This window comes from Plecotus auritus, assembly GCF_963455305.1.
Source record: "Plecotus auritus genome assembly, chromosome: 5".
In the NCBI taxonomy this organism is placed as follows: Eukaryota; Metazoa; Chordata; class Mammalia; order Chiroptera; family Vespertilionidae; genus Plecotus; species Plecotus auritus.
The window spans coordinates 23473073-23499844 of record NC_137776.1 but is presented as its reverse complement, the minus strand read 5'-3'; the positions used below and the strand labels follow the sequence as shown (position 1 = coordinate 23499844).

At 43.1% G+C, this 26772-nt stretch overlaps 1 protein-coding gene across 3 annotated transcripts in view; it reads right to left on the bottom strand.

Moving 5' to 3' along the window:
* CYP27A1 (cytochrome P450 family 27 subfamily A member 1) overlaps window positions 1–24538 on the bottom strand; it is a 31991-nt gene extending 7453 nt beyond the window's left edge. The window contains exons 1-3 of one of the 3 annotated variants that reach the window (XM_080669424.1): window positions 24382–24526; window positions 23970–24285; window positions 1226–1332 (exon numbers count right to left, since the gene is read on the bottom strand). Coding sequence is in view for 1 of the 3 variants with exons in the window: in XM_080669422.1 (XP_080525548.1) it covers window positions 23970–24239 (270 nt within the window). In the remaining 2 variants the exon portion in view is untranslated. Of the gene's footprint in view, window positions 1–1225; window positions 1333–23969 lie in introns of all 3 variants that reach the window. The other 2 variants (XM_080669423.1, XM_080669422.1) reach the window with 2 other exon arrangements.
* Between the last annotated feature and the right edge of the window lie 2234 nt (window positions 24539–26772).

Here is a 26772-nt window from a genome sequence, read left to right as displayed (position 1 = left end):
GATAGAGAGTTAGAAACATCAATGAGAGAGAAACATCGATCAGCTGCCTCCTGCACACCCCCCACTGGGGATGTGCCCGCAAACAAGGTACATGCCCTTGACCGGAATCGAACCCAGGACCCTTCAGTCCGCAGGCTGACGCTCTATCCACTGAGCCAAACTGGTCAGGGCTGGAGGGTAATATTTTAAAAGAATCCACAAATATTGAGACTAAAATTTACTGATTAATTTACACTTGCAAACTGAAAGCAAATGAAACAGTGGTTTTCAGGTACTTTGTCTTTCACAATCTGTTACTAAAGAGATTTCAAGAGAATCAGAATCTGTGCCAGTATTGAAATTAGACCAATGGGTTCTGTAAAAGAGACTTCAAAGTTTAGAGATCTGCCCAGCTGATGTGGCGCAGTGGCTGATCATCAACCTATGAACCACAAGGTCAGGGCACATGCCCAGGTTTGGGCTCTATCCCCAGTAGGAAGTGTGCAGGAGGCAGCCAATCGATGATTGTCTCTCGTTGATGTTTTTATCTCTCTCGCCCTCTCCCTTCCGCTCTGAAATAGAAAAAAATTATAGAGATATATCATTCATATTATAGAAGGAACTTCACCTAACTCATAGTCTAGAAAAACACCAGTTTTACTGGGTCTTACTATTGGCATTAAAAACTGGATCCCCTTAGAACCAATGCAACATGATTGCCTCAATATATATTATCTAATTCAGAATCCACCCTGAATAACAGTTCACTCTGCCAATTCCTAGGAAGGCAACTTTGACAAGCCCCAACATCCATTTAGGCTGTTTCCACTTCTACCTCCCAGTAATGCCTGCCAGTGTGGTATGATTTGGAACAGTTGATTGTCTGTAAACTATATGATTCTAGGAGAGAAACAGGCATATTCTCTTGGATAGAAACTGGTGGGAGTATACTAGTAAAATGATACAACCCTACATGGAGGACAATTTGTTAATATCTATAAAAATTACAAACACATTTATAAACAAAGTAGGGGACATCTGCATAATTGACTAATATATCACCTTAAAAGAGAATAGAGCAACTCCCTGTGCACTAACATAGAAAGAGATAACCAAGATAGATTGTTAAATGGGAAAGTATGCTATCTTTTGTCTAACAAAGAGGAGCTAAATAAGAATACACAGCATTTGCATTTGCTTTTATGGAGAAACATTGGATTGATCAGAAACTAATTAAACTGATTACCTGTGGGAGGGTGAAGGGAATAGCAGTGGGAGTAAGACTGTGCACTGTAGATCTTGTTTTATTGTTTTGAGTTTTGAACTATGAGAACGCATTCAAATTTTTTTAATCTAAAGGAGGAAAAAAAGAAAGTGTTTTCTGAAACAGTAAGTCACCCATCAGGTAATTCAAGAAAACAGGAAAGCCTTACTGAATCTCTGAATTCAGGTATACACTCCTGAGATTTAGAAGTGGGCCCTACATATTCATTTCATTTACTTTTCTTAAAATTTCCATTAAAAAATACTTTACTTATATATCTATTTTTGTCTACTAAAGTCCATAGGAGAATTATCCTAAAAGTAAGCTTAATTTGTGCTTTCTGTTTGGTTTATTTAAGATATGAATAACTTAATAGTATTAGTAGTAATGATAATAGGAAATATTTCTACAGAGCTTAGTATAAACCAGACTCTGTCCCAAGCATTTTAATTATATTATGTCATTCAGTCCTTGCTATAGCTGTGTGATGTAGGTTTAACATGACCACAGTTTTGGAGATGAGAAAACTAAGGCCCAAAGAGATTACTCAAGGTCACTTTACTGGTGAGTCAGAGTTCAAGCTCAGACCACCTGCTAGAGGCCGTGCTCTCAACCACTTACTCCACTGGTCCCTGAGAAAACTGTCTTACTAACCAGAAACAAACTTGGGCCCTTTAAAACTATGTGCTATTTAAAACACCACAACTATGCAATAACCCACGGTTTCTCAGAGCACTGTTGACACTCTGGGCTGGATAATCCTTTGTTGTGGAGCCTGCCCTGAGCATTATAGGATGTTCAGCAGCATCCCGGGTCTTTACCCACCAGCACCCTCCCAAGTATGACAACCAAAAGTGTCTCCAGATATTGCCAAAATGTCCCGAGAGGGGTAAGATCACCCCAACTTGAGAACCTTTGCAATAACCCCAATTTCCTAATATGTCTCTTAATTATTTAATTTTAGAGGACTCTTTTTGAGAAATATCTAATTTTGAAGAAATATTTATTTGAAATTTGGTTTCTTTTCCTTCTGTTAAGTTTAAGTCAAATTATATGTCACATATTTATAAAAACGCAAACACAGGTTATCTCTGAGTCAGCTTATAGTAGTTTCCTTTATTCTTTATACTCTGATTTTTAAAATTTTTACCATGAATTTGGAATGAGGGGGGAAATGTCATGTTTTAAAAGACTAGACTAAAAGCCATTTACTTGGGGACTAGCTTCTTCCCTGGAATCCAAAGACCCTGACACCACATCCCAGCTATCAGTTTGGAGGTTTCTGGGACATTTCCCCCTTGACCAGGCCCTGCTTTCTGCCATCCTCCTTCGTCTTCTTCTTCTCAGTTAGTTTACTCAGTGGAACTTAATGAGGATCTATTTATGTAAGGACTTATTTTAGAAAGACTCCAGAACACTTTCTGAGAGATGTGAGCTGTGTCTGTGTGCCAACCATTAAACCGTAACCTGAGCCAGTTAGAAAGCCCCAAGTTCTCAGATAGGTTCTGTCTAAGTACCACTTAGCAGAACAGAACCTCCTAAGGGATCCTCTCCAGGATGAATGGCAGGGCTGGCCTCTGCCAGGTGACATTCCAAAGAGGGAGGGTATTGAATTCTTTCATTAAAGCAAAAGTGTTTACTGATATAGAAAGATATTCATATTTCTTTTTTAGTAAATGACAAATAATGAAAGAGAGTATATGGTATGCTTTCATTTTTAAAAACAGGTTATTTGTAGATGACACATGGGGAGAGTGTGGAAGTCTATTCACCAAGGACAAGCAAGCAGGGACAATGCCTACTTATTCTCAGGATCATGTGTGTATTTATGGGTTCATTTCTCAAATGCTTACTAAGCACCTGTGTGTGCAAGACACTCTGACATATGTAGGGTCTTAGGGTTAGGAAAGATTTGATTTTCTTCTTTTTGTGTCTTTATATTTTCTGATTTCTCGATTTCTGGAAATAATTTCAACTAAATCAAAGTGATACTCTCTTTTAAATGTGGTATGAAATCACAAATAATTAGCATGTAACCCATATTTATGTGATTTTTTAAAAAACAAGGGTAATTTTTATAGGGAAAAATAGTGTCTGTCTCATGGTCATGTGATTTCGTCTGAGCTCAGTCATCCGCGGCTGGCAGCAGTTGAGGAATCAGGGACTACTTGGCAGTAGATTTTGTTCTAGCTCCAGCCCCAGCACTAACAGCCTTTGTCACTTTGTTGGGTAATAGCTCCGCCATGGCACCCTCCCTGTGTCCGTATACACAAAGGCTTAGACGCAGCCTTCTCTGATCTTCAGGCTGAATGCCTTGCAATCCTCCAGGAATGCCAGAGCCTGGATGCCTACTCAGAGCTGCCTTGAGGCACTGAACTCCCTATGGCCCCTAGGAGGCTGTCATGAGACAGCTTCTCCTGCTCTGTGGGTTCTGATGGAGTGTGGACTTTCTGCCTTATCCCCTAGTAAAGGGGGGGGCTCCTTAACAATGGGGTACTCCATTACTTGCATTGCACTCATCTGGCCCCTTTCAGGGTTGTCCTTTTCTGTGGGGGCAATGATCTTAGCAAACTGGGACTGATTCTTCTTTTCACTCTCTAGGTAAGCAATAAACTAAATCTAAGCGTGCCTCACTGTATCATTCCCGGAAGAATCCTTAAGACTTGGCCTTGCCTTGTGTAGTGTGTGAACTCAACACGTTTGATGTCCAACATGTGGCTGGTAAAGTTACAATGCTCTTTTAAGACCTGGCCAAGTAGGAGATAAATGGATTTCTCGATCCTAGTGTATGTGGGGAGGGGAGGGAGGGTAGAGGGGGTAGTCGGGGGGAGGGTGAGGCAGAGGAAGGATATTCCCATTAGGGGATGTGCAGTTCAGGGTAGGACTAATAAGACTAACCAAATAAGACTAACGTGCAGAGTAGGGGTCTCCCCACAGTCCTAACTATCTGTCAATAAGTGGCCGCTGAAAACTGAAAGTAAGCATAATACTGTGCTTTCCGGTAAGCACCCCCAATTCCCTCCCCCACCCGGATTTCCTGAGCTTCCAGCTACTGCATAATTCCACAAGTGCCTGTGTTAAAACCTTTAGTTTAAGTTTCTGTAAAAAGTGACTAATAGTTTGGGGCAAAAATTGCTGTGAAGAAAGAACAAAAGAGAAAGTGATTCTGTGAGTGAGAAGCTTGTGAGCCCATTGCCTCCTACACTTGCAAAAATGTGAGACCAGTAACAAATGTTTAATTGTGAGCGTTACCAAAGTGTTAGGGAAATTCCTCTGATATACAAAGTTTTCATTGTATAATGTCTTGCTGATTGGCAAGTTGAAAGTCCCCAACCAAGGTCCATGTTGGGAGTGGTTGTCTGGAAACAATGTTGTGGAATGACAACACTGAATCCCTTGGCAATCAAAGAAAAACTGCTTTTACCAACTGAAACACAGATGTTCCTGATATAAAAGTTGCACCCCATGATCCTGAAGATCATCTCCAAGGGATTTTATTTATTTATTTATTTATTTATTTATTTATTTATTTATTTATTTAAAGTGCATTTTATTGATTTTTTTTACAGAGAGGAAGGGAGAAGGATAGAGAGTCAGAAACATCGATGAGAGAGAAACATCGATCAGCTGCCTCCTGCACACCCCCTACTGGGGATGTGCCCGCAACCAAGGTGCATGCCCTTGACCAGAATCGAACCTGGGACCCTTCAGTCCACAGGCCGACTCTCTATCCACTGAGCCAAACCAGTTAGGGATCCAGGGGGTTTTAACCCCTTCCTCCTCGAAGTTGATAAGGTCACAACATATTTTTGGAAAATAGACAGAGACCCCACCAGGCTGATTAGCAAGGTATGGAACAGGATCCTGGCAGGCATTAGCCGACCTTCTATGTTTAGTGACAAGGTGATGAGGGTCTTTGATCATTTCTCCTGAGAGCCCTGGTGAGTTGGTTTTGTTGGTGTTTAGAATAAAAGAGGAGAAGGCCCCATAACAAATTTAAAAAGCCTTTCATGGTTGTTCCTTATCCTGAAAGTGAAATTGCTTTGCTTGGACAGGTAGCTGTGATCACAGATAAAATACTCCCTGGTCTTCAAGGGCAGTTAGTTCCTCAGAGATATACTGAGGTCCCTGATTACAAAGAGCAGGAATGGAGAAATTAGAGACAAGTTTGGGCAAAAACCTAATGAAACACTAGAAGTTTGGTTGCACTGGCTTGCAAAAGAGAAAGCCACACCAGTTCTGCTGAAGGAATGGAAATCAATTCATCACCTAATGACTGTGCCCATGCTCCTAGTCACAAGGGCCACGAACGGCTTAGCTGATGACATGAGCATGGAGGACGAATAAGTAAAGACGGATCACGGCTGGTTGTGATGAGTCTTTACATCTATAATGAAACCATCATCTGATAAGCACCATGCATGATCACAGGGGAAAATATAACCCAGCCTAGATTTATAATGGAAAACAAGAGTGCCCAGATGATGAGATAGTCACTCAGGGTTAGATTCAGTGGTTTGTTTAAAGGGCACCAACAGGCCTTTGGAGACAGTTAAATCTTCTCATGCACCCCAAGACAGACTCTGGAAAACTAGCTCTGGGCAACAAACTTCCCAGAATGGAAGCCTGGACACGGACCAAGATAAATGCCTTTCAGGCTAAGGGGGTGCTATGAGTTGAATTGTGTCTCTCTCCCCGCCCCCAATTCATATGTTTAAGTCCTAATTCCCAGTACCTCAGAATGTGGCCTTATGTTAAGATAGAATCTTTACAGAAGTGATACAGTTAAAGTGAGGTTATTAGGGTGGGCAAAATTCAGTATGATTAATGCCCTCATAAAAGGAGGAGATTTGGATGCTGACGCACGTGCATACAGGGAGAATGCCAAATGAGCGTGAAGACAGTCATGTACCGGCAACAAAAGAGGCTCCACTCACAGCCCTCAGAAGAAACCAACCCTGCCAACACCTTGATCTGGGGCTTCTGGCCTCCAGAACTGTGGCACAGTATATTTCTGTTGCTTAAGCCACTCAGTTTGTGGTGCTTTGTTATGGCAGCCCCGGCAAATTAATACGGGGGCAGAAGGCAGGAATACAGGCATCCAGAATGGTGAAATGCCATAGGAACTGAACTCTTGTTTGTATTAGCCTAGGTAAAAGTGGTTGTTTTCCTTAAAGTTGCAGAATCTAGTGACATGCTAAGTGGGGACTTACTGAATATGTATATATAAAGAGATTTATTTTAAGAAACTGGCTCATGCAGTGGTAGAGGCTAGCAAGTCTGAAATTTGCAGGGTAGGCCAGAAGTCTGGAAATTCCAGCAAGAGCCGATGTTGCAGTCTTGAATCTGAAGGCAGGCTAGGTGCAGAATTCCTTCCTGTTCTGAAGTCTTTTCAATGAAAGGCCTTCACTCACATTGTGGAGGGCAAACTGTTTTACTCAAAGTCTACCTTGACAACATCATAGCCAAGCCAAGTTGACATATAAAAGGTTCACAGTGGATAAGACTTTTTGGACCAATACACACTCAAGTGGTGCTGAATGTATTGTGGGAATAGACATGTTCAATGCATGTAATTCTTCTCTTGATGGTAAAGCAAGTCCCCATTGAGGAATTTCCCCATTTAGAACAGTGGTAGTGGGTTGAGGGGACCATCAGGAGTCCACCTAGTTCTCCCAGCTCAGCCATGTGGTATCAATAAAGTAACGTAGGATTTCAGGGAAAGGGAAGGGGTAGAAGGGAAGATCACTGTCTTGATCAAAGAACTAGACTGACATGCTTAAGGTACTCTTAAGCACCTCCTCTCAAGTGTACTCTTGGGAATTGACTGTAGTAGACACCTTTTCAAGGTATGGCACTGCCATCTCCATCCACATAGCAGGTGGATACCCATGGAAAAGGTCTCCTTGGATGGAACATCAATGAAATCAACAAGTTGATGAGATCTGTTAAGAAAACTATCCAACAGACTGTACAGATTGCCCTTCTACTTGGGCCAGTCAGAGCTCATGGGACTTTTGAACAACACATGCCAGTGACTAACAATTCTACAGACTGGAGCCGGTGGCAAGATATGTAGCATTTACGTAATGGCTCCCTAGGGTTTTAGATGTGACATTTGCCTTATATCAGCACCCAGAATTTCCCATTTGGGAGACAAGTGAGTGCTTGTGGATACTGAGAGACTGCCAAACAAAGTGTTGCTATGCCCAGATGTCTCTATCATGAAATGGGGCAGAAATGAGAAGAGCAACAAAGTGAGTATTGCCTAACAAGTCACGTGTGGAAGTGATACTTCCAGGAAAAGAGGTACACTGAGCATTAAGTGGTTGGTTGCCCTCCAGATGTGCTGATTAAGATGCAGAGTCTATGCCAACATCTCAGGTTTCTTGGGAGCTTCGCCACACTGTGGCTCTTGACGAAGCTTGGGTACACTGAGGACTTTAGTACACTGAGGATGACTATTTCATGGATAAATCAGCTAAACTGAAGGCCATTGGGGTATACTGAACTGCTGCTGCTGTGCAACATCCCCAAAAATGATTAAAACTATGCATGGAAAAGAGAACTCTGTTCAATAGGTACAGCTGTAAGCTGGGTACTTGCCCTGGAAAAGACCTCCCAAATTTCAACTTGTTACATTTTCACTGGTTCATGATGGTGTGGGCTGGTGCCTGGCAGCAGAGTTCCTGGATGAGCAAATCTTAGCCTCCTGGGGGATGAGCATTATGGCAGCAGATCACCCAAGATTCACACCTTCTGTTTGAGACCCAAGTGGATGCTCCTGGAAAAGATCTCCTTGGATGAAACATCAATGGAACCAACAAGTTGATGAGATCTGTGGTGCTCATATAAAGACCATGGCCACCTGGATACACCATTTCATAAGTCATGATAATCCATCTACAATTCAAGACAGGGACCCAAAACAATGACTCCAGCACATGAAATCAAGGAAGCATGGCAAGTATGCCCAGACTCCCAGCTACATAGTCCAGTGATAAAGGAAACTGAGCCACTTAGTGATAGGTACCAGACTTGGCTTGTCCAGGCAAACAGATTGTATAGGTCCCCTACCATCCTCTCAAGGGTATTCTTGGGCATTTACTTGCAGTAGACACCTTTTCAAGGTATGGCACTGCCATCTCCATCCACACAGCAGATGGGTGGGGGGCACACTATTCAAAGACCCTTCCCTAGATAACTGTGCTACATATTCAAATCCCCCAAGAGAACCCAATCAGACAATGGTGCCACCTTTGTAGTAAAAAGTACCCAGCAGTGGGCAACTCCCTGGGACATTCACTGGACCTTTCATGCCCTGGATCATCCCCAGGCAACAGGGGTGATTGAAAGATGGAATGGACTCTTAAAGGAGAAACTGAAAAAGATAACTCAACAACTAAGACTCAGCTCCCAGTGGAGCACACACTTTAGAAAGTTTGGACTATAAATGTGGCAATTCACCAGAAGGGTACCTCCCATTTAAACAGAATTTTTCATTATGAGTTGAGGAGGTGAGGAGAGGCCCAGATAGGCTATAAGAGACCCAAGCTATATAATTAGCTTTTCTCCCTCTACTACTTTTCTTCCCGCACCTACCCCTGGGAAATCAGGCTACTGGAATCTGCAAGTAGCAAGAAGAGTCAGGGAATCTTCTTGCTTCTTTTGCCACTGGCTATGCTTCCTGCTCTTGAGAAATCATGCATATTGGTAATAATGATCATGTAAATGACATGACAAAATGCCAGGAATAGGAGATATTCTAGGATGGTATGAGTATACAAGGAGGAGATGGCTGAGGCACCTCGGGAGAAACCAGGGTTCACATGAGGGTAAGACACAACTAGGACATGGCATGAAGTAATTACTGGAGAGACTGATCACACTGATGACATGGCTGTGGAGAGTAACACCTCTGGCTGGGGGGATATCAGGGGTCAATCCTGATTGGTTAAGGCAGTGGTCCGCAAACCGCGGCTCGCGAGCCACATGCGGTTCACAAGCCGCGGTTTGCCGCTCTGTTGACTAATGAGTTTGCCGACCGCTGGGAGAGGGGCTTAATCACAAGGAACAACAACAGCCTGTAATTATTGGAATCAAGAGTCTATCAGTGGTCAGCAAACTCACTAGTCAACAGAACGGCAAACCGCGACTTGCGAGCCGTATGTGGCTCGAGAGCCACAGTTTGCTGACCACTGGGTTAAGGGATAAAGAAGGAACTGTTAACCTCTTTTACTCAGCTCTTGTCTACAAGGTATATGGCCAATTTGACCAGATTGCAACCATCTACCCTCAACTGACTGCTAACCAAAGAGAATCTGAGCCTAAAAACTCTTAGAAACTTGCCAAGAGCCACTGGCTTCAGAAGAGATCTGTTTCCACTAAAGATGACAGAACAAGATAAACTTTCTGTTCTTTAGCCTCATTCTGTCATAGGTTCTTCTCAGTTCTTCAGCCTGGGTAGTAAAAGGCAATTGTACTGACCCGGACTTCTGGGGTCAGCCGAGGCAGGTATTCATGGTTGCTGACACCTCCAGTTGCCCTCCCCATGGGGAGACTGGCTGCAGCCTATACTCCAAATAGGCTTTGGGTTGTGATAAAAATTCTCTCCTTAACTAAATTCAAGTCAGGATCCCCTCTGCCCTCTTCTCAGCTAGGCCTCAGCCTTGGCCTAGAAAAACGTGAACACATTAACATAGTTTCCAACAACTCCGGGTCCCATCCCTAGGATGACCTTCACCCTTAGGACGAATCCTCCCTTAAAGTGCCTGCCTGAGGAAACTCAAGCTGCCAAAAGAATTTGCTATTTGTTCCAGGCAACACCTGAAGATAGTGTCCCTGTCTCCCAGTCCCAGTGGGATGGATCATGGGCACCTGACTTCAATAAGATAAGCACTATTTAGCAAACCCAGATGAGTTTCATGTGAACCAAGCTTCCCTTCCTGCTTTTGTAATTTTTCACTTCCTTGACTCTACTCAAGCCCCTGCTGGTCCCCCTCCCCACTCCTTCACACTCCCTTTAAAACACCCTCTGTACAGTTGGAATGGAGTTCATCTCTTTCCCCTGTTGTCAGTAGTTGCTGAATAAAAGGAATTTTTACCACTTTAAGTAATACCTTTGACAGTTGCATGTACCTTGAGAACTCAAAAAGTACTACATAAGCCAAAAAGTGGAAACAACCCAAATGTCAACAGATCAATGAACAAATTGCAATAAACTCCTACAATGGAGTATTACCCAGCCATATAAAGGAACAAAGTAGTGATACTTGATATTGCTACCAATGGATGAACCTTGAAAACATCATGCTAAGCGAAAGAAGCCTTTCACAACGAACAACGTATTGAATGAGTCCACTCATGTGAAATGTCCATAATAAACAGAAAGTAGATTAGTGGTCTCCAGGGGATGATGAGAGAGGTCAACAGCATAGGAAATGTAGTCATAAGGAGAAAAGGGGAAGTGACTGCTAATGAGTACAAGGTTTCTTTCTGAGGTGATGAAAATATTCTAAAATTGATGTGATGGTGGAAAACTTTGTCAATTAAAAAACATTTAGTTGTTAAATGGGTGAATTTTATGGTATGTGACTATATCTCAATAAAGCTGTTACCAAAAGAAAAATAAGAAAAGTAAAATCACCTGGCCCAGCCAGCTTGGCTCAGTGATTAAGCATCAACCTATGAACCAGGATTTCACGGTTCAATTCTCAGTCAGGGCACAAGCCTGGGTTACAGGCTCGATCTCCAGTGTGGGGCGTGCAGGAGGCAGCCGATCAATGATTCTCTCTCATCATTGATGTTTCTATCTCTCTCTCCCTTACCCTTCCTCTCTGAAATCAATTAAAAAATATATATTTTTAAAATCACCTAAAAATTTCCCCCTGAAAATCAAATTAATACTGCATTGCGATGTTCTATTCTACTTGGTGGCCTGTGTAGTGTATTGATAGAGTGCTTCTTAGGGAGCATGTCAGTACAGCAAAACAACACTAACACAGTAAGTAAACAGCCTGAGAACAAAAGTGAGCTCACAAATACCAAGTACTGTTCTGCCAGTATCAACAAACCTGACCCTAAAAGCTGGCAGCCACCAGTTGGATAAACAGGCAGATGTAACTTCAGGCACAGGCCACTCTTTTGATGCCAGAAAAAAGGCCCACTCAGGGTCAAAGGTGAAAAGGACAGTGTTGTCAAAGTGTTGTCAGGGGTTTAGCCTAACCCCGCCACACAAGTGAAATTCACATTTCAGAGACACAAGAGGTGTTAGATAATTAACAGCATTCTCAGGTTCTCCTTGCTCCAAACTTTGCCTTGAATGATCTCCTCCAAGATCAGACCAAGTCAGTGGTACCATTTGGACTCATGATGAGCAAAATTACTTGTGTTTTTTACTATGAATATTTTAATGTGGATAATTAAATAAAATAACACTATAACCACCCAGGTCCCACCTTCTAGAATTAAGATTTGTCATATTTACTTCACATCTTTTTAAAAATGAAAAAATAAATAAATAAAAATGAAAACATTTCAGATACAAATTCCTCATCTTATCCTTCCCTCCACAAAGCAATTACTATCCAGAACTTGAAGTGCAGTCTTTCTGTCAATGTTTATATAATTTTACTACATATACGTATCCAATGATGGCTTATAGTATTTTTGTATTTTATAGTAACACTATTCTACTGTACATATCATTCTATACTCAACTTTGTTTGAGTTCTATATTGATACATAAAAATCTTGTGCATTCATTCTAACTGTATTCTATTGTATGAATGTTGCAATTTATTTATCATAGTGATGGGCATTTAACTTGTTTCTAAATTTTTTATTTTACAAACAAAGCTGCAAAAAGAATTTTGTGCATGTGTGCGGCTATTACTTCAATAACAGTAGGGTATGTTTTTGTGCAACAAGGCAGGACCGTCCTAAGTTACCAGGTAGTTGGACAGTAAGAATTTCCTTCTGATTTTGCACTTTAGAGAAACACTAGGTTGAGGGTAGAGGAAGATCCAAGAAAAGGCATTGCCTGAGATGACCTCAGAGAGGCCATCAGGCAAACAGAAGCAGTGCTCACCCACCATCTGCAGCCCTCACACACCCAGAAGCAAACCTCAGTATACTGAGCACACTTTGCCTAAAAGTTGGGCTGGGCTTGAGTGAAGCAATGAGAATATTTCAAGAACAAGGAGTAGATGATCAGCAACAGATGTAGAACTGAAAAGAGGATGTCAACACAGAAGTAGACATCAAAAGTAAGGACCCCAAACCAGACTTAAGTACAACAGAAAGGGCCATCAGAAGACATCAAAATATTATGTTGGACCAGGAAGCACTTGGTTAGACATCTGTTTATCTCCTGCTCTCCATTCTTTTGCTGTTTATGCCTGGGCAGGGTAAAGCCAGAAGAAACTCTGTTGGCGGTCCATAGCAATCCTGCAATAAAAATTAAGTCTTTCTCCTAGTTCTCACCTCCAGACTCAAAGACCCCTACATAGAGGCAACCATCATTACCAATTTCTTGTGTGTCTTCCTAGAGATATTTTACGTGTATACAAACATATAAATGCATATATACCTCACACTCTTTTTTATCCACATAAGATGGCATATTATATACTTTTGCACCTTACTTTCTTTCCATCTCTTAGCAAGTGATTCATGTTAATACCCATAGATCTGCCCCCATTCTTTTTAATGGTTGCATAAAATTTCATCATACAAATATATTATAACTTATTTAATTAGTCCCCGACTAGAACATGGAAGTCATTCTAATTTTCCCAATCAGAAATATTGCTACCTTGAATATACTGGAATATTCTTTTATCTGTAAGATAAAAATTCTGGCAGTGCAGTTGATAAGTTGGTATGATTAATATTTTTGGCCTCAACACCTAGTTTCAAATTACCCATCCTGAGGCTTAAAGACAGTACACCTAATTCTGCTCTAGCTTCAACGGCACCTGTAAATGTCTGCCAGATGAGACTGAAAAACACTTAAGTCAAGTCAGTGTAACTGGAGGATAATCTCTGGAAGGCTTGATGGTAATGTGAGTTCTGAGGAAGAAAATCCTTAATCAATGGTATTAGCCAAACTGAAGAAAGAATGTGTTAACAGAATAGGAGTGGCCATTATAAACCCCAGAAGAGGAGGGGCCAAACAGCAAGGATTTGGCAGCATTTATCTCTCAAGAGAGCGATACTTTATGTAATAAACAGACACCAGAGCCCTAGCTGGTTTGGTTCAGTGGATACAGCATAGGCCTGCGGACCAAAAAGTCTTGGGTTCAGTTCTGGTTGTAGGCTCCTCCCTGGCCCGGGCCTGGTGGGAGCACGTGCAGGAGGCAACCAACGGATGTGTTTCTCTCACATTGATGTTTCTCTCTGTCTTTCCCTCTCTCTGTCTTTCCCTCTCTCTGTCTTTCCCTCTCTCTGTCTTTCCCTCTCTCTGTCTTTCTACTCTTCTACTCTCCCTAGAGAGTAGAAGAGAGAGGGGAAAATATCCCTCAATGGAAAAATATCCTGGGGTGAGGATTAAAAAAATAAACAAACAAACAGACACCTGAGAAGTATATTCAACCACATTTCTCCAAGGCCTAGATGAAATTTCCTTCATACATTTATATTCCTTTAGTTATGGGGTCCCCTGCATGCCAGCAGTCCACTAGGGTAGTTACTAATTTCTTTCCCTAGGTACCTAAATCATAGGAAGAGGATGTAGTGGATTAAAGATAGCCACAGTCTGGCTGATGTGGCTCAGTTGATTGAGTGTTATCCTATGAACAAGGAAGTCACTGGTTCAATTCCCAGTCAGGGCACATGCCCAGGTTGTGGGCTTGATCCCCAGTGGGTGGCATGCAGGAGGTAGCTGACTGATGTTTCTCATCGATGTTTTTACCTCTCTCTCCCTCTCTCTCTCAAATCAATAAAAACATATTGATTACTACTATAAATACTACTGTGCCAGTTTCCAGGCCCAGGCCTTAAGAAACTGGTAACTTCCACTTTCTGTCTTTTGGGACATTCACTTTGGAGAAAACTAGCACTCTGGAAGAAGTTTGACTATCCAAAGACCATCATACTATAAGGAAGCCCAAGCTAGCTACACAGAGAGAAAGAAATACTCAGCTGTTCTAACCAAACCATTCCAGACACCAAACATAAAATTAAAAAAGCCACCTTGGAAATTCCAATTTTGGCAGATGTAACATGGAAAAAAAGTGAGGAAGCCAGACAAAAGCCAAACCCTAGGTTCAACATATGGTCCCAATTAAGCCAGTCTAGTGATCTTCAGCTATTTGAACTGAAGCCACACTCCATTCATTGTGAAGCAGAGATGAGCCATTGCTAATGTGCACAGCCCAAATGATTGACCCACAAAATCATACTAGTAAGTATAACAAAATTGTTGTTTTAAGCCACTATGTTTTAGGATAATTTGTTATGCAACAATAGATAATAGAATAGGGAGTTTCTATGTGATGGAATATTATGATCCCTGGGAGGGTTAATTTCCTCAGTAAAGAAACATGTGGTCACTCTAGTCCATAATTTGTTTCTGTGGATTTGGCCAATGTGGGACAGTCCCCAGTAGTCTACCCATGCCGAATATGCTAACAAAATTTAGTATCTGGACCTGGAAATCTGAAATCTGAAGGGCAAGGCTTAATCAATCTGCCCATCTCCCTTATTGCCTCATTTCACTCTATCTTATTGCAAACCCAGATGAAGGAGCTGAGAAGAGTCTCACAAAGAAGTTTACCATCAGATATAGCCACTGCTCAGCACCACTCAAAGCCCTTTGGCTGGTCTATGAAATGTATTCATTTATCAAACAGTACTGAGACCCTCCCCTGTGCTCATTCATGGCTGTGCCTGGCACTGGAGGACCCAAAGGTGGGAAAGACATAGGCCCAGCTCTCACACCTTCACAGCTAGTCTCTAACCATATACATAGGTTATGATAAGAAATAATTTACTAAATGTATAAAGTAAATATTAACAGACACAATGGGATGGCCACACAATAATAGTAGGTGACTTTAATACCCCACTTTTGTCAATGAATAGATATCATCCAGACAGAAAATGAATAAGGAAACATTGGACTTAAACGACACATTAGACCAGATAGACTTAACAGATATATTCAGAATAGTCCATCCAAAAGCACCAGAGATGGGAATGCAGACTGGTGCAACCATTATGGAAAACAGAATGGAGTTTCTTCAAAAAATTAAATATGGATCTGCCATTTGACCTAGTTATCCCACTTCTAGAAATATTTCCTAAGAAACCCGAATGTATGGACATTTTTTATAGTAGCACAATTTACAATAGCTAAGATCTGGAAACAGCCCAATTGCCCATCAGTAGATGAGTGGATAAAAAAAACTGTGGTGGCCAGAGGATCCAAGATGGCGGCATAGGTAAACACCTAAACTGCTGCCTCGCACAACAATTTCAAAACTACAACTAAAAGACAAAACATCTATCACCCAGAACCACGGGAAAGCTGGCTGAGTGGAAGTTCTACAACTAGAAGGAAAGAGAAAAGAGCATTGAGACGTGCACAAGCGCTGAAAAGCTGAGGTACGGAGGCACGTGAATCAGGCTGGTGGCGGCGGGCGACTGGGAGCGCTGCTTTTTTCAACCCAAAGGGAGACAAGCTCCCAATTACTCCGAACTCCAGTTTCTGGGGAGACACGGGGGACCCAAACTCCTACGGGGAGAAGCTGGACTGTCTGCCATCGGGTCGGAAAGTGAGGGTGGCTTGCTTGCAGGGCTGCCCGCAGGAATAATTGTTTACTGCACTGGGGCGCGGGACGCGGGGATGCGGTCGGAGACGCAGAGCGGGCTTACTGGCAGCCATCGCTGTTTGCCATGCCCTAGCCTAGTGAAGCCCTGAGACCCCGCCCCACACAACCTACAAACCCACCCAAGCTCCAAGCAGCAGCTTTAGCAGATGAATGGCCTGCCCTATTGCAGCTTAACCTAGCAAACTTGCAGCCCGGGTCAGACAGCTCTAAAACCTCCAAATCCTAAGCAAAGAGAAGAAAACTGTAGTTCTCGCTGTAGCTCCTGCTGGGTGGCCTCAGACAGTAGCTGACCTGCACCCCATTGGAGATCCAGAAGCCAGTGTACCTAGTGGTCAGTGTGAGACACCAGATTTCAACTCCTCACATCCATAAGTGACACATTCAAGAGGCAGACTCAGTGAGCACCAAAGCCCCACTGAAACAAGTCCTGTACCATAAGCATGTCTCCAGTGCAGCAGTTCTTCCATTATAGACACAGAGGGTCCTCACAGCCAATTGGCCTGGAGGTCAATTCCTCCCAGTGTACCAACAGCAATCAAGGCTTAACTACACCAAGACTTTGCACTCAGCCCACAAAGGGGTGTACCAAGAGCATCCACCTCAGGTGATTGGGGAGGCTGAGCTACTGGCCCCTATAGGTCACCTACCACACAAAGCCACTCCATCAACACAGGGAAGCAGCAAAATGCGGAGACAAAGAAACATGTCATGAATGAAAGAGAGGGAGGAAAGCAAACTACTGGACGACATAGAGTTCAGAACCACATTTATAAGGTTACTCAAGAATCTTCTAAAAACCGCTGAGGAACTTTAAGACCTTTAAGGATCTTAATGAGAATGCCAAAAAAAAAAAAAAAAGGAAAAGGACCAGTCAGAAATTAAGCATACACTGTCTAAAATAAAGAATATACAGAAACTCAACTGTAGATCAACATACCCCAAGAATCAAACCAAAGATCTGAAATATGAGGAAACAAAAAACACCCAACCAGAAAAAGAATCCAAAAATATGAAGATAGTGTAAGGAGCCTCTGGGACAACTTTAAGCGTAACAACAACCGAATTTTTGGGGTGCCTTAAGAAGAGAGAGAGCAAAATATTGAAAACCTATTAGAAGAAATAATGACAGAAAACTTTCCCTACCTGGTGAAAGAAATAGACTTACAAGTTCAGGAAGCGCACAGAACCCCATACAAGAGGAATCCAAAGAGGACCACACCAAGACACATCATAATTAAAATGCCAAGGGCAAAAGACAAAGAGAGAATCTTGAAAGCAGCAAGAGAAAAACGGTTAGTTACCTACAAGGGAGTACCCATATGACTGTCATCTGATTTCTCGGCAGAAACTATGCAGGCCAGAAGGGAGTGGCAAGAAATATTCAAAGTGATGAACAGCAAGAACCTACAACCAAGATTACTCTACCCAGCAAAGCTATCATTCAGAGTTGAAGGTCAGATAAAGAGCTTCACAGACAAGAAAAAGCTAAAGGAGTTCATCACCACCAAACCAGGATTATATGAAATGCTGAAGGGTATTCTTTAAGAAGAGGAAGAAGAAGAAAAAGGTAAAGATAAAAATTATGAACAACAAAAGGACATCAAATATATACCTACCAACAAGTGAATCTAAAAATCAAGTGAATAAAAAATCTGAAGAACAGAATGGACTGGTGAATATAATAGAATCAGGGACATAGAAAGGGAGTGGACTAACAATTCTCTGGGGGAAAGGGGTGTGAGGGGTGCAGGAAGAGATTGGACAAAAATCTTACACCTATGGATGAAGACAGTGGCGGGGGGTAAGGGCATGGGGTAGGGTGGGGAATCAGGTGGAGGGGAGCTATGGGGGGAAAAAAAGAGGAACACCTGTAATAATCTGAACAATAAAGATTTATTTAAAAAAAAAAAGAAAGATACATATCACATGTTCTCACTCATATGTGGCATATAATGATCAACATAATGATGAACAAGAATAGATCCAGAGACAAATGGCAGGGGAGAGGGGTGGTTAGAGAGCAACCAAAGAACTTGTATGCGTGCATATTAGCATAACCAATGGACACAGACACTGGTGGGGGGGCCTTGCCTGGGATGGGAATGGCTGTGTGGGGGGGGGTCAATTGGGGAAAAAGGAGACATATGTAAAACTTTAGACAATAAAAAAAATAAATGAAAATAAACCTTTTCTTACTCCAAACTCTGATACTTTGAATTTTGGCCTTTTGAAGCATTGGGCACACAAACTTGGGTTCAGTAACAATTTGGTGAGCCAGCCAGAAGCCCATGGCAGGCCAACCCCAGCTGGGGTTCCCCTACATGAGTGCTGAGCAGTTGCCAAGGCAGTTTCCCTTGGGGGCTCTGGAGGGTCTTTCCCTGGCAGGCACTGGCCACCCTTGGCACACAGCTCAATTGGAATAAATAAACATCTTTGGAATTCGGTTTACCATTGGTTTTGTTTCGGGGTAAGTTGCTCCATTTCTGGGCATGAGCAGTGGAATCGTTCTCTATCTGGGCATGCTCTCCCTTGGGACAGAAACTAACCCATATGCTTTTTAGATTCACATGATCCGGGAAAATATTTGATATTAAAGCTGGTTTTGAGTTTGGTTTGGTTATCTTTAGAATCATCAGCTTAAATAATACTTTTATTCTACCTGGTTTTACTAGTAAAATAAGCACATGTTATCTCTTGGCCTCTCCTGGGCACCTCCAAGCCAGTACAAGTAGCAGCCATCTTCAGAACACTCTGTAGTTGTGCCAGGTGATCCCAGGCAGGGCACAAGTGGTGGCTGACTTAGTACTTTCTGGAAGGCCCCAGAGCCAGGGAAGTCAGTGGACAGCTTCAGACCATGCCAGATTACAACTCTGCCACCTCCACAAATGACACCTTTAAGGAGTGGACTCGGTGAGCACCAAAGCCCCACTGAAGCAAGTCCTGCTCCGTATAGTCAACTCCTGCACAGCAGCTTCTCCACTGTAGTTGCAGCAGGTCCATACAGCCAATTGGCCTGGGGCGGGGAGTGGTCAATCCCTCCCAGTGATGCCAACAGCAGTCAAGGCTCAACTACAACAGGACAGTGCACACAGCCCACACAGGAGCATGCTTGGAGTACCCAGCTCAGGTGAATGGGGAGGTTGTGCGACTAGGCCCTAAAGGACACCTATTACACAAGGTCACTTTACCAACTCCAGGAGACATAGCAGCTCTACCTAATACATAGAAACAAACATAGGGAAGCAGCCAAAATGTGGAGATAAAGAAACATGTCCCAAATGAAAGAACAGGAGAAATCTTCAGAAAAAGAAGTATATTAAATGGAGGCAAGCAAACTACCAAATACAGAGTTCAAAACAATGGTTATAAGGATGCTCAGGAACTTATTTAGAACTTCAAGGAACTCAGTGGGAACTTTAACAGCATGAGAAAGGACATGGAAATGACAAAAAAGAACCAGTAAGAAATAAAGGACACTCTAGCTGGTTTGGCTCAGTGGATAAAACATTGGCCTGCAGACCAAAGCATTCCTGGTTCAGTTCCAGTCAAGGGCACGTGCTCGAGTTGTGGGCTCGATCCCCAGTAGGGACCATGCAAGAGGCAGCCAATCAACGAGTCTCTCTCATCATTAAAGTTTCTAACTCTCTCTCCCTCTCACTTCCTCTCTGAAGTCAATAAAAATATGTGTGTATTTTTTAAGAAATAAAGGATACACTAACTGAAATGAAGAGTAATTTACAGGTTAGATTATCAATAGTAGATGATGCCAAAAATCAAATCAGTGATTTGGAATATAAAGAAGCAAAATACACCCAATCAGAATAGCAAAAAGAAAAAAGAATCCATGCCCAGCCAGGGTAGCTCATTGGCTGAACATCGACCTATTAACCAGGAGGTCATGGTTCGATTCCTAGTCAGGGCACATGCCTGGGTTGTGGGCTCGATCCCAGTAGGGAGTGTGCAGGAGGCAGCCGATCAATGATTCTCTTTCTACCTCACTCTCCTTCACTCTTCCTCTCTGAAATCAATAAAATATTTAAAAATAAATCAATAAACAAACAACTAAAACATAGTTCTAATATCAGGGAACTCTTAAAGCTAGGAACAAAGCAAGTAGCTATCAAAACCCAAACTTATTTTTCCCCCAATGATCATTGTGAGGATTATCATCATGGTTTGGGTCCTGGAGGACATAACAAAAGGTACTCTTCATTCTTTATCTCATATTAAGATACAGGTATCCTGGCCTGCTGCTACCTCTACTGATTCTATGATCTCTGCTTGTAAATGAGCACCTAGAATGCCCCCTTCAAGGCTCAGGGACCATCTCAGAAGAAGTGGGTGCATGAGATTGTAAGAGTAGGGTAAGAGGGGCACAATGGGCAGACAAATCTGACTCTATATTAAAGTAAATCCTCCCTCTTAATTGAACCTGGACCCAGTTGCCCTATTTCCCTGAAGTTTGAGGAATGAGCCCTAACTGGTTTGGCTCAGTGGATAGAGCGTTGGCCTGTGGACTGAGGGGTCCCAGGTTCGATTCTGGTCAAGGGCATGTACCTTGGTTGTGGGCACATCCCCCGTAGGAGGTATGCAGGAGGCAGCTGATTGATGTTTCTAACTCTCTATCCCTCTCCCTTCCTCTCTGTAAAAAATCAATAAAATATATATTTTTTAAAAGTTTGAGGAATGAGCAACAAAAAGAGGAGATTTGTAACCATAGAATCAGTTCAACATGGTCCTATCCTGTTTAAAGAGATACTGAGTTGCTTTTCAGAGACAATAAACCCAAACCACAAGTCATGCAGCCAAACCATGTGCAAAGGCGAAAACTTTGACCTGCCGGCTGCACACTGTACACACATACGTGGAAACAAAGAACCTGGACATAACTAGAATTTGAATACCGGAATCCTTTCAGAATAACCCTTTCTTGTCCAGAAAAATCCAGTGTTGATGCCCATTTACCATAAATGGCCAAGTTCCTCGGTCCACCAGTTAAAACTTGCTCCATCAGTACTTCTGCATACCCATTCCCCTTAACCCCTTAGGAACCCTTAACCTGGTCTAGCAGCAAGATGGATTTGAGGCACTATTAGGCCTCCCATATTTTCAATTGATCAATAAATCTTTCCTTAAAAAAAAAAAAAAGCAACAGAATACACATTCCTCTCAAGCATACATGGAATATTCTCCAGGACAGAACATAAATAAATTTTAAAAGCTTCAAATAATATCAAGCATTTTTTTCTCAATAACAAGAAGAAAACTGAAACATTCACAAATATGTGGAGATTAAACAACATGCTACTGAACAACCACTGGGTCAAAGAAGAAATCAAGAGACATAAAAAGAGAACCAAGATGGCGGCATAGGTAAACACCTATACTTGCTGCCTCTCACAACCACATCAATATTACAACTAAAAGGCAGAACAACTATCATCCACAACTGTGGGAAAGCTGGCTGAGTGGAAGTTTCACAACTAGAGAGGTGAAGAAAGCGCATTGAGACTGGTAGGAGGTGCGGAGGCGCGGAAAGCGCTGGCATCCAGGTGTGCTGCTTTTCTAATCGGGAGGGAGATACAAGCTCCTGCTTGCTCTGAACTCCTGTTCTGGGCAAGACTCTGGGGGACCCAGACACATACGGGGAGAAACTGGACTGTCTGGCATCAGGACAGGAACTCGAGGGCGGCTTTCTCTCAGAGGTGCTTGCAGCGATTATTGTTCCTGCGCGGGGACATGGGAACATCTCCAAGTGCAGGGCTGACTGGCAGCCATTGCTGTTTGCTCCACCCTGGTAATTTCCTGAGACCCTGCCCCACCCAATTTACAACCCCATCCAAGCTAGCAATGGACATTACTTTGAATAAAGCACTATTGATGTTACTCTGGGGAAAAAAAGAGAGAGAGAGACAGAGACAGAGACAGAGACAGAGACAGAGACAGAGACAGAGACATAAAAAAATACGTAAAGGCAAATGAAAATGGAAATACAGCATACCAAAACATAAAGGGAGGGGTGCTTGGGAAAGAAGGCTGGGGTCTCAAATGTCCATGTGAGGGGTTTAAAGCTGATTCCCCAAGCCTGTGGAGATTCCTGAGCAGGGGAGCAATATAATCAAACATGCTCTTTGGGGCACTGATGTGGCAGTGGTGCATGAGTAGATTGCAGAGGCAGATCAAGCAGCAAGGGAGACCAAGCCCAGACACCATTTCTTCCCAGAGTCAAGATGGTGCTGTTCATGCTGTCAGCTGAGTCACAGATAAGCAAGGAAGGTGACCTAGTGGAGCTGCTGGAGCAGCTGGAGCTGGAAAGAAAATCCTCTGTGTTGGGCAGAACAAAGCTTCCATAGTTCAAGAGGTCACAGATCATCTGGCCTTTGATGCTAATGTCCAATGGAGAGTGGGAATGGAGGCTTTAGGTCATGGGTGGGGAACATTTTTTCTGTCAAGGCCATTTGGATATTTATAACATCATTCTAGGGCCACACAAAATTATCAACTTAAAAATTAGCCTGCTAGAACATCCAGGTCTCATTCACATCTTCCTTGGGAAGGTGTGTCTTATTGGAGAGGAAGTTAGGGATGAGGTCCTGAAGAAGTCTGGGATGAGGAAGAGGATGAGGAAGTAGGTCGATCTCCTTTTGCCTTGCTGTATGAGGGGTGGGGGAGAGATGGGGCCAGAGAGGAGATTTGTCTGCCTATAAACACCTTCTGACCTGCTCCTTCGTGCTGAAAGCTTTATAGGGGCAAGCTGTGTTTTTTCAGCCTTCACATGCCTACTTCTGGGATTCAGTAATATAAAGCTCACTGTTGCTGTTCACGTAAGCCACGTTCTCCAGTCTGAGATTGATCAAAAATAAAGGTGATTATTTTCATCTCCCCCCCCAAAAAAATAATAATTAGTCTGATATATTTGGTCAAGCATTTAATTAACTCACCCCTAATGCCTTGGCAGGGCCAGACCAAATGATTTTGCAAGCCTTTTAAGGCCCGCAGGCCTGATATTCCCCACCCCTGACTCCATAAAAGAAGCCATAGACCTGAGGATACAGGAGCAGAGCAGGGCTGTTGAGGACAGGACATAGTGGACATCGCTCATTCATAAGGTCACCAGGAGTTGGAGCCAACTCCATGGCATGTACAACACGCCTCCCTCTTCCCCCAAAGGAGTATATAAACCCCATGAGGGTGTTGGCTTTATCTCATTGAAGTCTAACACTTGGAAAAATGCCTGGGGCAGAGTGGGTGCATTAATTCAGTTCATTTCCTTAAAAACTTCTCCAACTAAACCAATATTTGGTTTTTTAGCCTCTGTCCATTGACAGTAGGCTATCCATTCATTCCTGCCTCAGTGTTCCATTGGATAAATCCTTCTTACTGGAAATTGACCAAAAAAGGTACCTTTTCCTTAATGTCTATGATTTCCTTAATGTCTAATGTCCCTGAGAAATTACATCTTTTTTCCCCTAAGGGTTGATTTACCAGGTTAAGTGCTAAACCTCTGTAGTCCTCCTGAAGCCATTTCCTTTGGAAGACGTCTATGGTAGCCAATATAACCACAGAATTAAATAGTGGCTTTATAACATCTGGCAGCTTATATACTTGCATCTACCATTCTGTTACCAAGACAGTTCCCTACTCTCTCAAGCTCTGTCCACTTTAAACCTAGCCTCTTTTCTGGTGCCCTCCTGGTTCTTAACACTCCTAGACCTGTTCATTTCAGTTCCAAGGGCTGTCTACCCTTTGCACATAACCCCTACAGGACCCCAGTGGGTGCCCAGCTAAGTTCCCATGTTCTTCACTTTTTGTCCAACGTCTCACCATCCCCAGCTTCCGTCCCTGTGCTCATTCACCTCCCATTCCCCAGTCCCGAGGCCCTGCTGGCTTACCTGGAGCTGGTGCAAGTGCAGAACGTAGCCTTGCACCAACAGCTGGAATAAGAAGCGCAGCTGCCCTGGTCCTGAAAGCTCCTCCAGGCTCCGCAGCCTCCGGTCGCCAGGCCCGGTTTCGGGAGCCTCAGCTGCGTCGGCCGCCGGGAGGGCGCTGGGGAGTGAGGCCTTGGCTCTGGCCCCGAGTGGACCAAGGCCAGGGCGGGCCACCCGCGTCCCCAGCAGCGCCCACCGCAGCCTCGTGCAGCTCACCGCAGCAATGCGATTCATAGCTCACGCAGCCGTGCCTGTGGGTCGGGTCGCGAGTGCGGAGCGCCTGGAGCCCGCCCAGAGACAGATCAGGATGGGCGGGTTCAAGGGCAATGTTCCCTTTGCCTTGTTCAATCCCTCCAACGGGAACTAAAGTACTCACAGAAGCCGCCCTCCACAACTGTAAGCCTCCCGGCCCAGCCCGGGGGAGGGACCAGCCAACGCTATGGCAGGAGATGCACAGGACTTAGGGAGACCCAGAGAGCTCTGACCATGGCGGCCTCTTCCGTGACTCCCCACATCGCACTTCCGAGAACTGTAAAGGAGAACTTGAAGTTCGCTTGGTCCGAACTCAGAGCAATAGTGCCCAAAGTTCTCGGAAATCCCCGAGGCTTCCAGAGGACCGGGACGGGTTGGGGGTTGGCGGGGGGGGGGGGGGGGGGGTGGGGGGGGGCAGGGGGCACACCCAGTGAAACGGGCCCTCGCCTGACTTGCGGGTTCATCACCCCAGGAACCCGCCGCTGAGATTTAACGAGCTGAGGGGCCTTTCCTAAGGCATCCCCTCCACCCCCACCCCCAATTGATCCCGCAGTCCTAGTGCCGAGAGACAAGAGAACACAAAACAAAACAAAAAGGCCCCGTGTCTGAGGGCATCTGATTCCTGGATGGGGAAGCCAAACAAACAGACCAACAAACAAATTTAAAAGAGGTTTTTAAAATGCAATTCTACCCATTCCCCCTCTTGCTCCCCACCCCTCACCGGCCCTAAGTTTGCTAAGGCAGAGTTTTTCAAACTGCAGGTTGAGATCAGATTAGTGAGTGTAAGCAGAATTATTTTTCTTTTTTTTTTCTTTTTTTTAAAAATATATTTTATTGATTTTTTACAGATAGGAAGAGAGAGGCATAGAAAGCGAGAAACATCGATGAGAGAGAAACACCCATCAGCTGCCTCCTGCACACCTCCCACTGGGGATGTGCCCGAAACCAAGGTACATGCCCTTGACCGGAATCGAACCCGGGACCCGTCAGTCCGCAGGCCGACGCTCTATCCACTGAGCCAAACTGGTCAGGGCCAGAATTATTTTTCAGTAAGATGGAAGAAAAAATACAGAAAATATTGCAAAAGTAAAAAGTATTGTTTCATATATATTCAATAGTATACTTTTCAAAAAGTTAAAAACATGACATACAAATATAAAATAAATACAGGGTCACAATTATTCAACCCATTAGTGACAGAACCAGCAAAATAGTAAAGTTTGTTCTAAGAGCATTTGAAGAGTTGGTTATTTATAGGCAGCCAGAGGCGGGGAAAGGGCATATTAAGTTCAAAGGGACAATTAGACTGACAGCTGATATGGCTAGGTATGGATTTCTTTATACTTATCCCGCCTTAGGAGTCATAGAGTTTCTTGAATCTGTGACTTAATGTCTTCATCAGTTTGGAAAGTTTTTCGGGCATTAACTGTTCAAACATTGTTTCTGTTGGAGATGGGGGTGGGGTGGGGTAATGGCACCAGGTCTTAGACCTGTGGGGTCAGACCTGAGTTCAGCAACTTTGGTACTTGAGTTCTAGCTAAGAAAGATTTCAGAGTCAAGACTCAAACTATAAGAGAACATTTCAACTGGCTGGGCCAAAAGTCACACAAGAGCCCTAGCTGGTTTGGCTCAGAGGATAGAGCAATCCTTCCCTGCCTGGTATGGTTCAGTTGGTTGGGTGTGGTGCTGTGCAACGAAGGTCTCTGGTTCAATTCTTGGTCGGGATGCGTACCAGGGGCAATGGATTGATGTTTCTCTCTCACATTGATGTTTTTCTTTCTCCCTCCCCCTTCCTCTTGCTCTAAAATCAGTAAGAACATATTTTTAAAAGGATAATATATAAATATAACACCTCAATTTTCCTTTCCTTTCCTTTTTTTTTTTTTTAGGGGGAAGGAATCTCCAAAAAGAAATATGTTATGAAAATGTATAATTGAAGATATCTATGAATTCAATACAAGGACAAATAGTGTGCATAAAAATTGATGTGCAGACCAATGCTCTACCACTGAGCCAGGGTGGGGGTGTCTTTTATTTTGTTACTTTATATAAATTTTTCAAGTGGTGGAATAATGAGTGATTTTTACTGTATTTATTTATATTTGTATGTCATGTTGTATGGGATGTTTTTCTGTATAAATTCTTTTTAAAGCAATTATAAACATAAATTTTCCACTTTTAGGACGTGTGGAACATTTTTGTTTTATTTTCAAAATCACAAAATGTATGTTAATCAGATCAGTTTTATCTACTCTCACATCTCAAACCAGTGGAAAAAATATCCTCAGGTGAGGATTTTAAAAAAAAAAGACCCTCTACTCTGCTTCCCCAATTATATCCCCTCAAAATTAAGCAATGTTCATAGTTTGGTATACATTCTTTCAGACCATGTTCTATATTTATATAAACTTTTTTTTTTTTTTTACCTGTAGGTGAAAAATATCATGTTGATACCTTAATGCAGGAGTGGGGAATGTCCAGCCAGTGAGCTGTATAAGGCCAGAGAAATCATTTG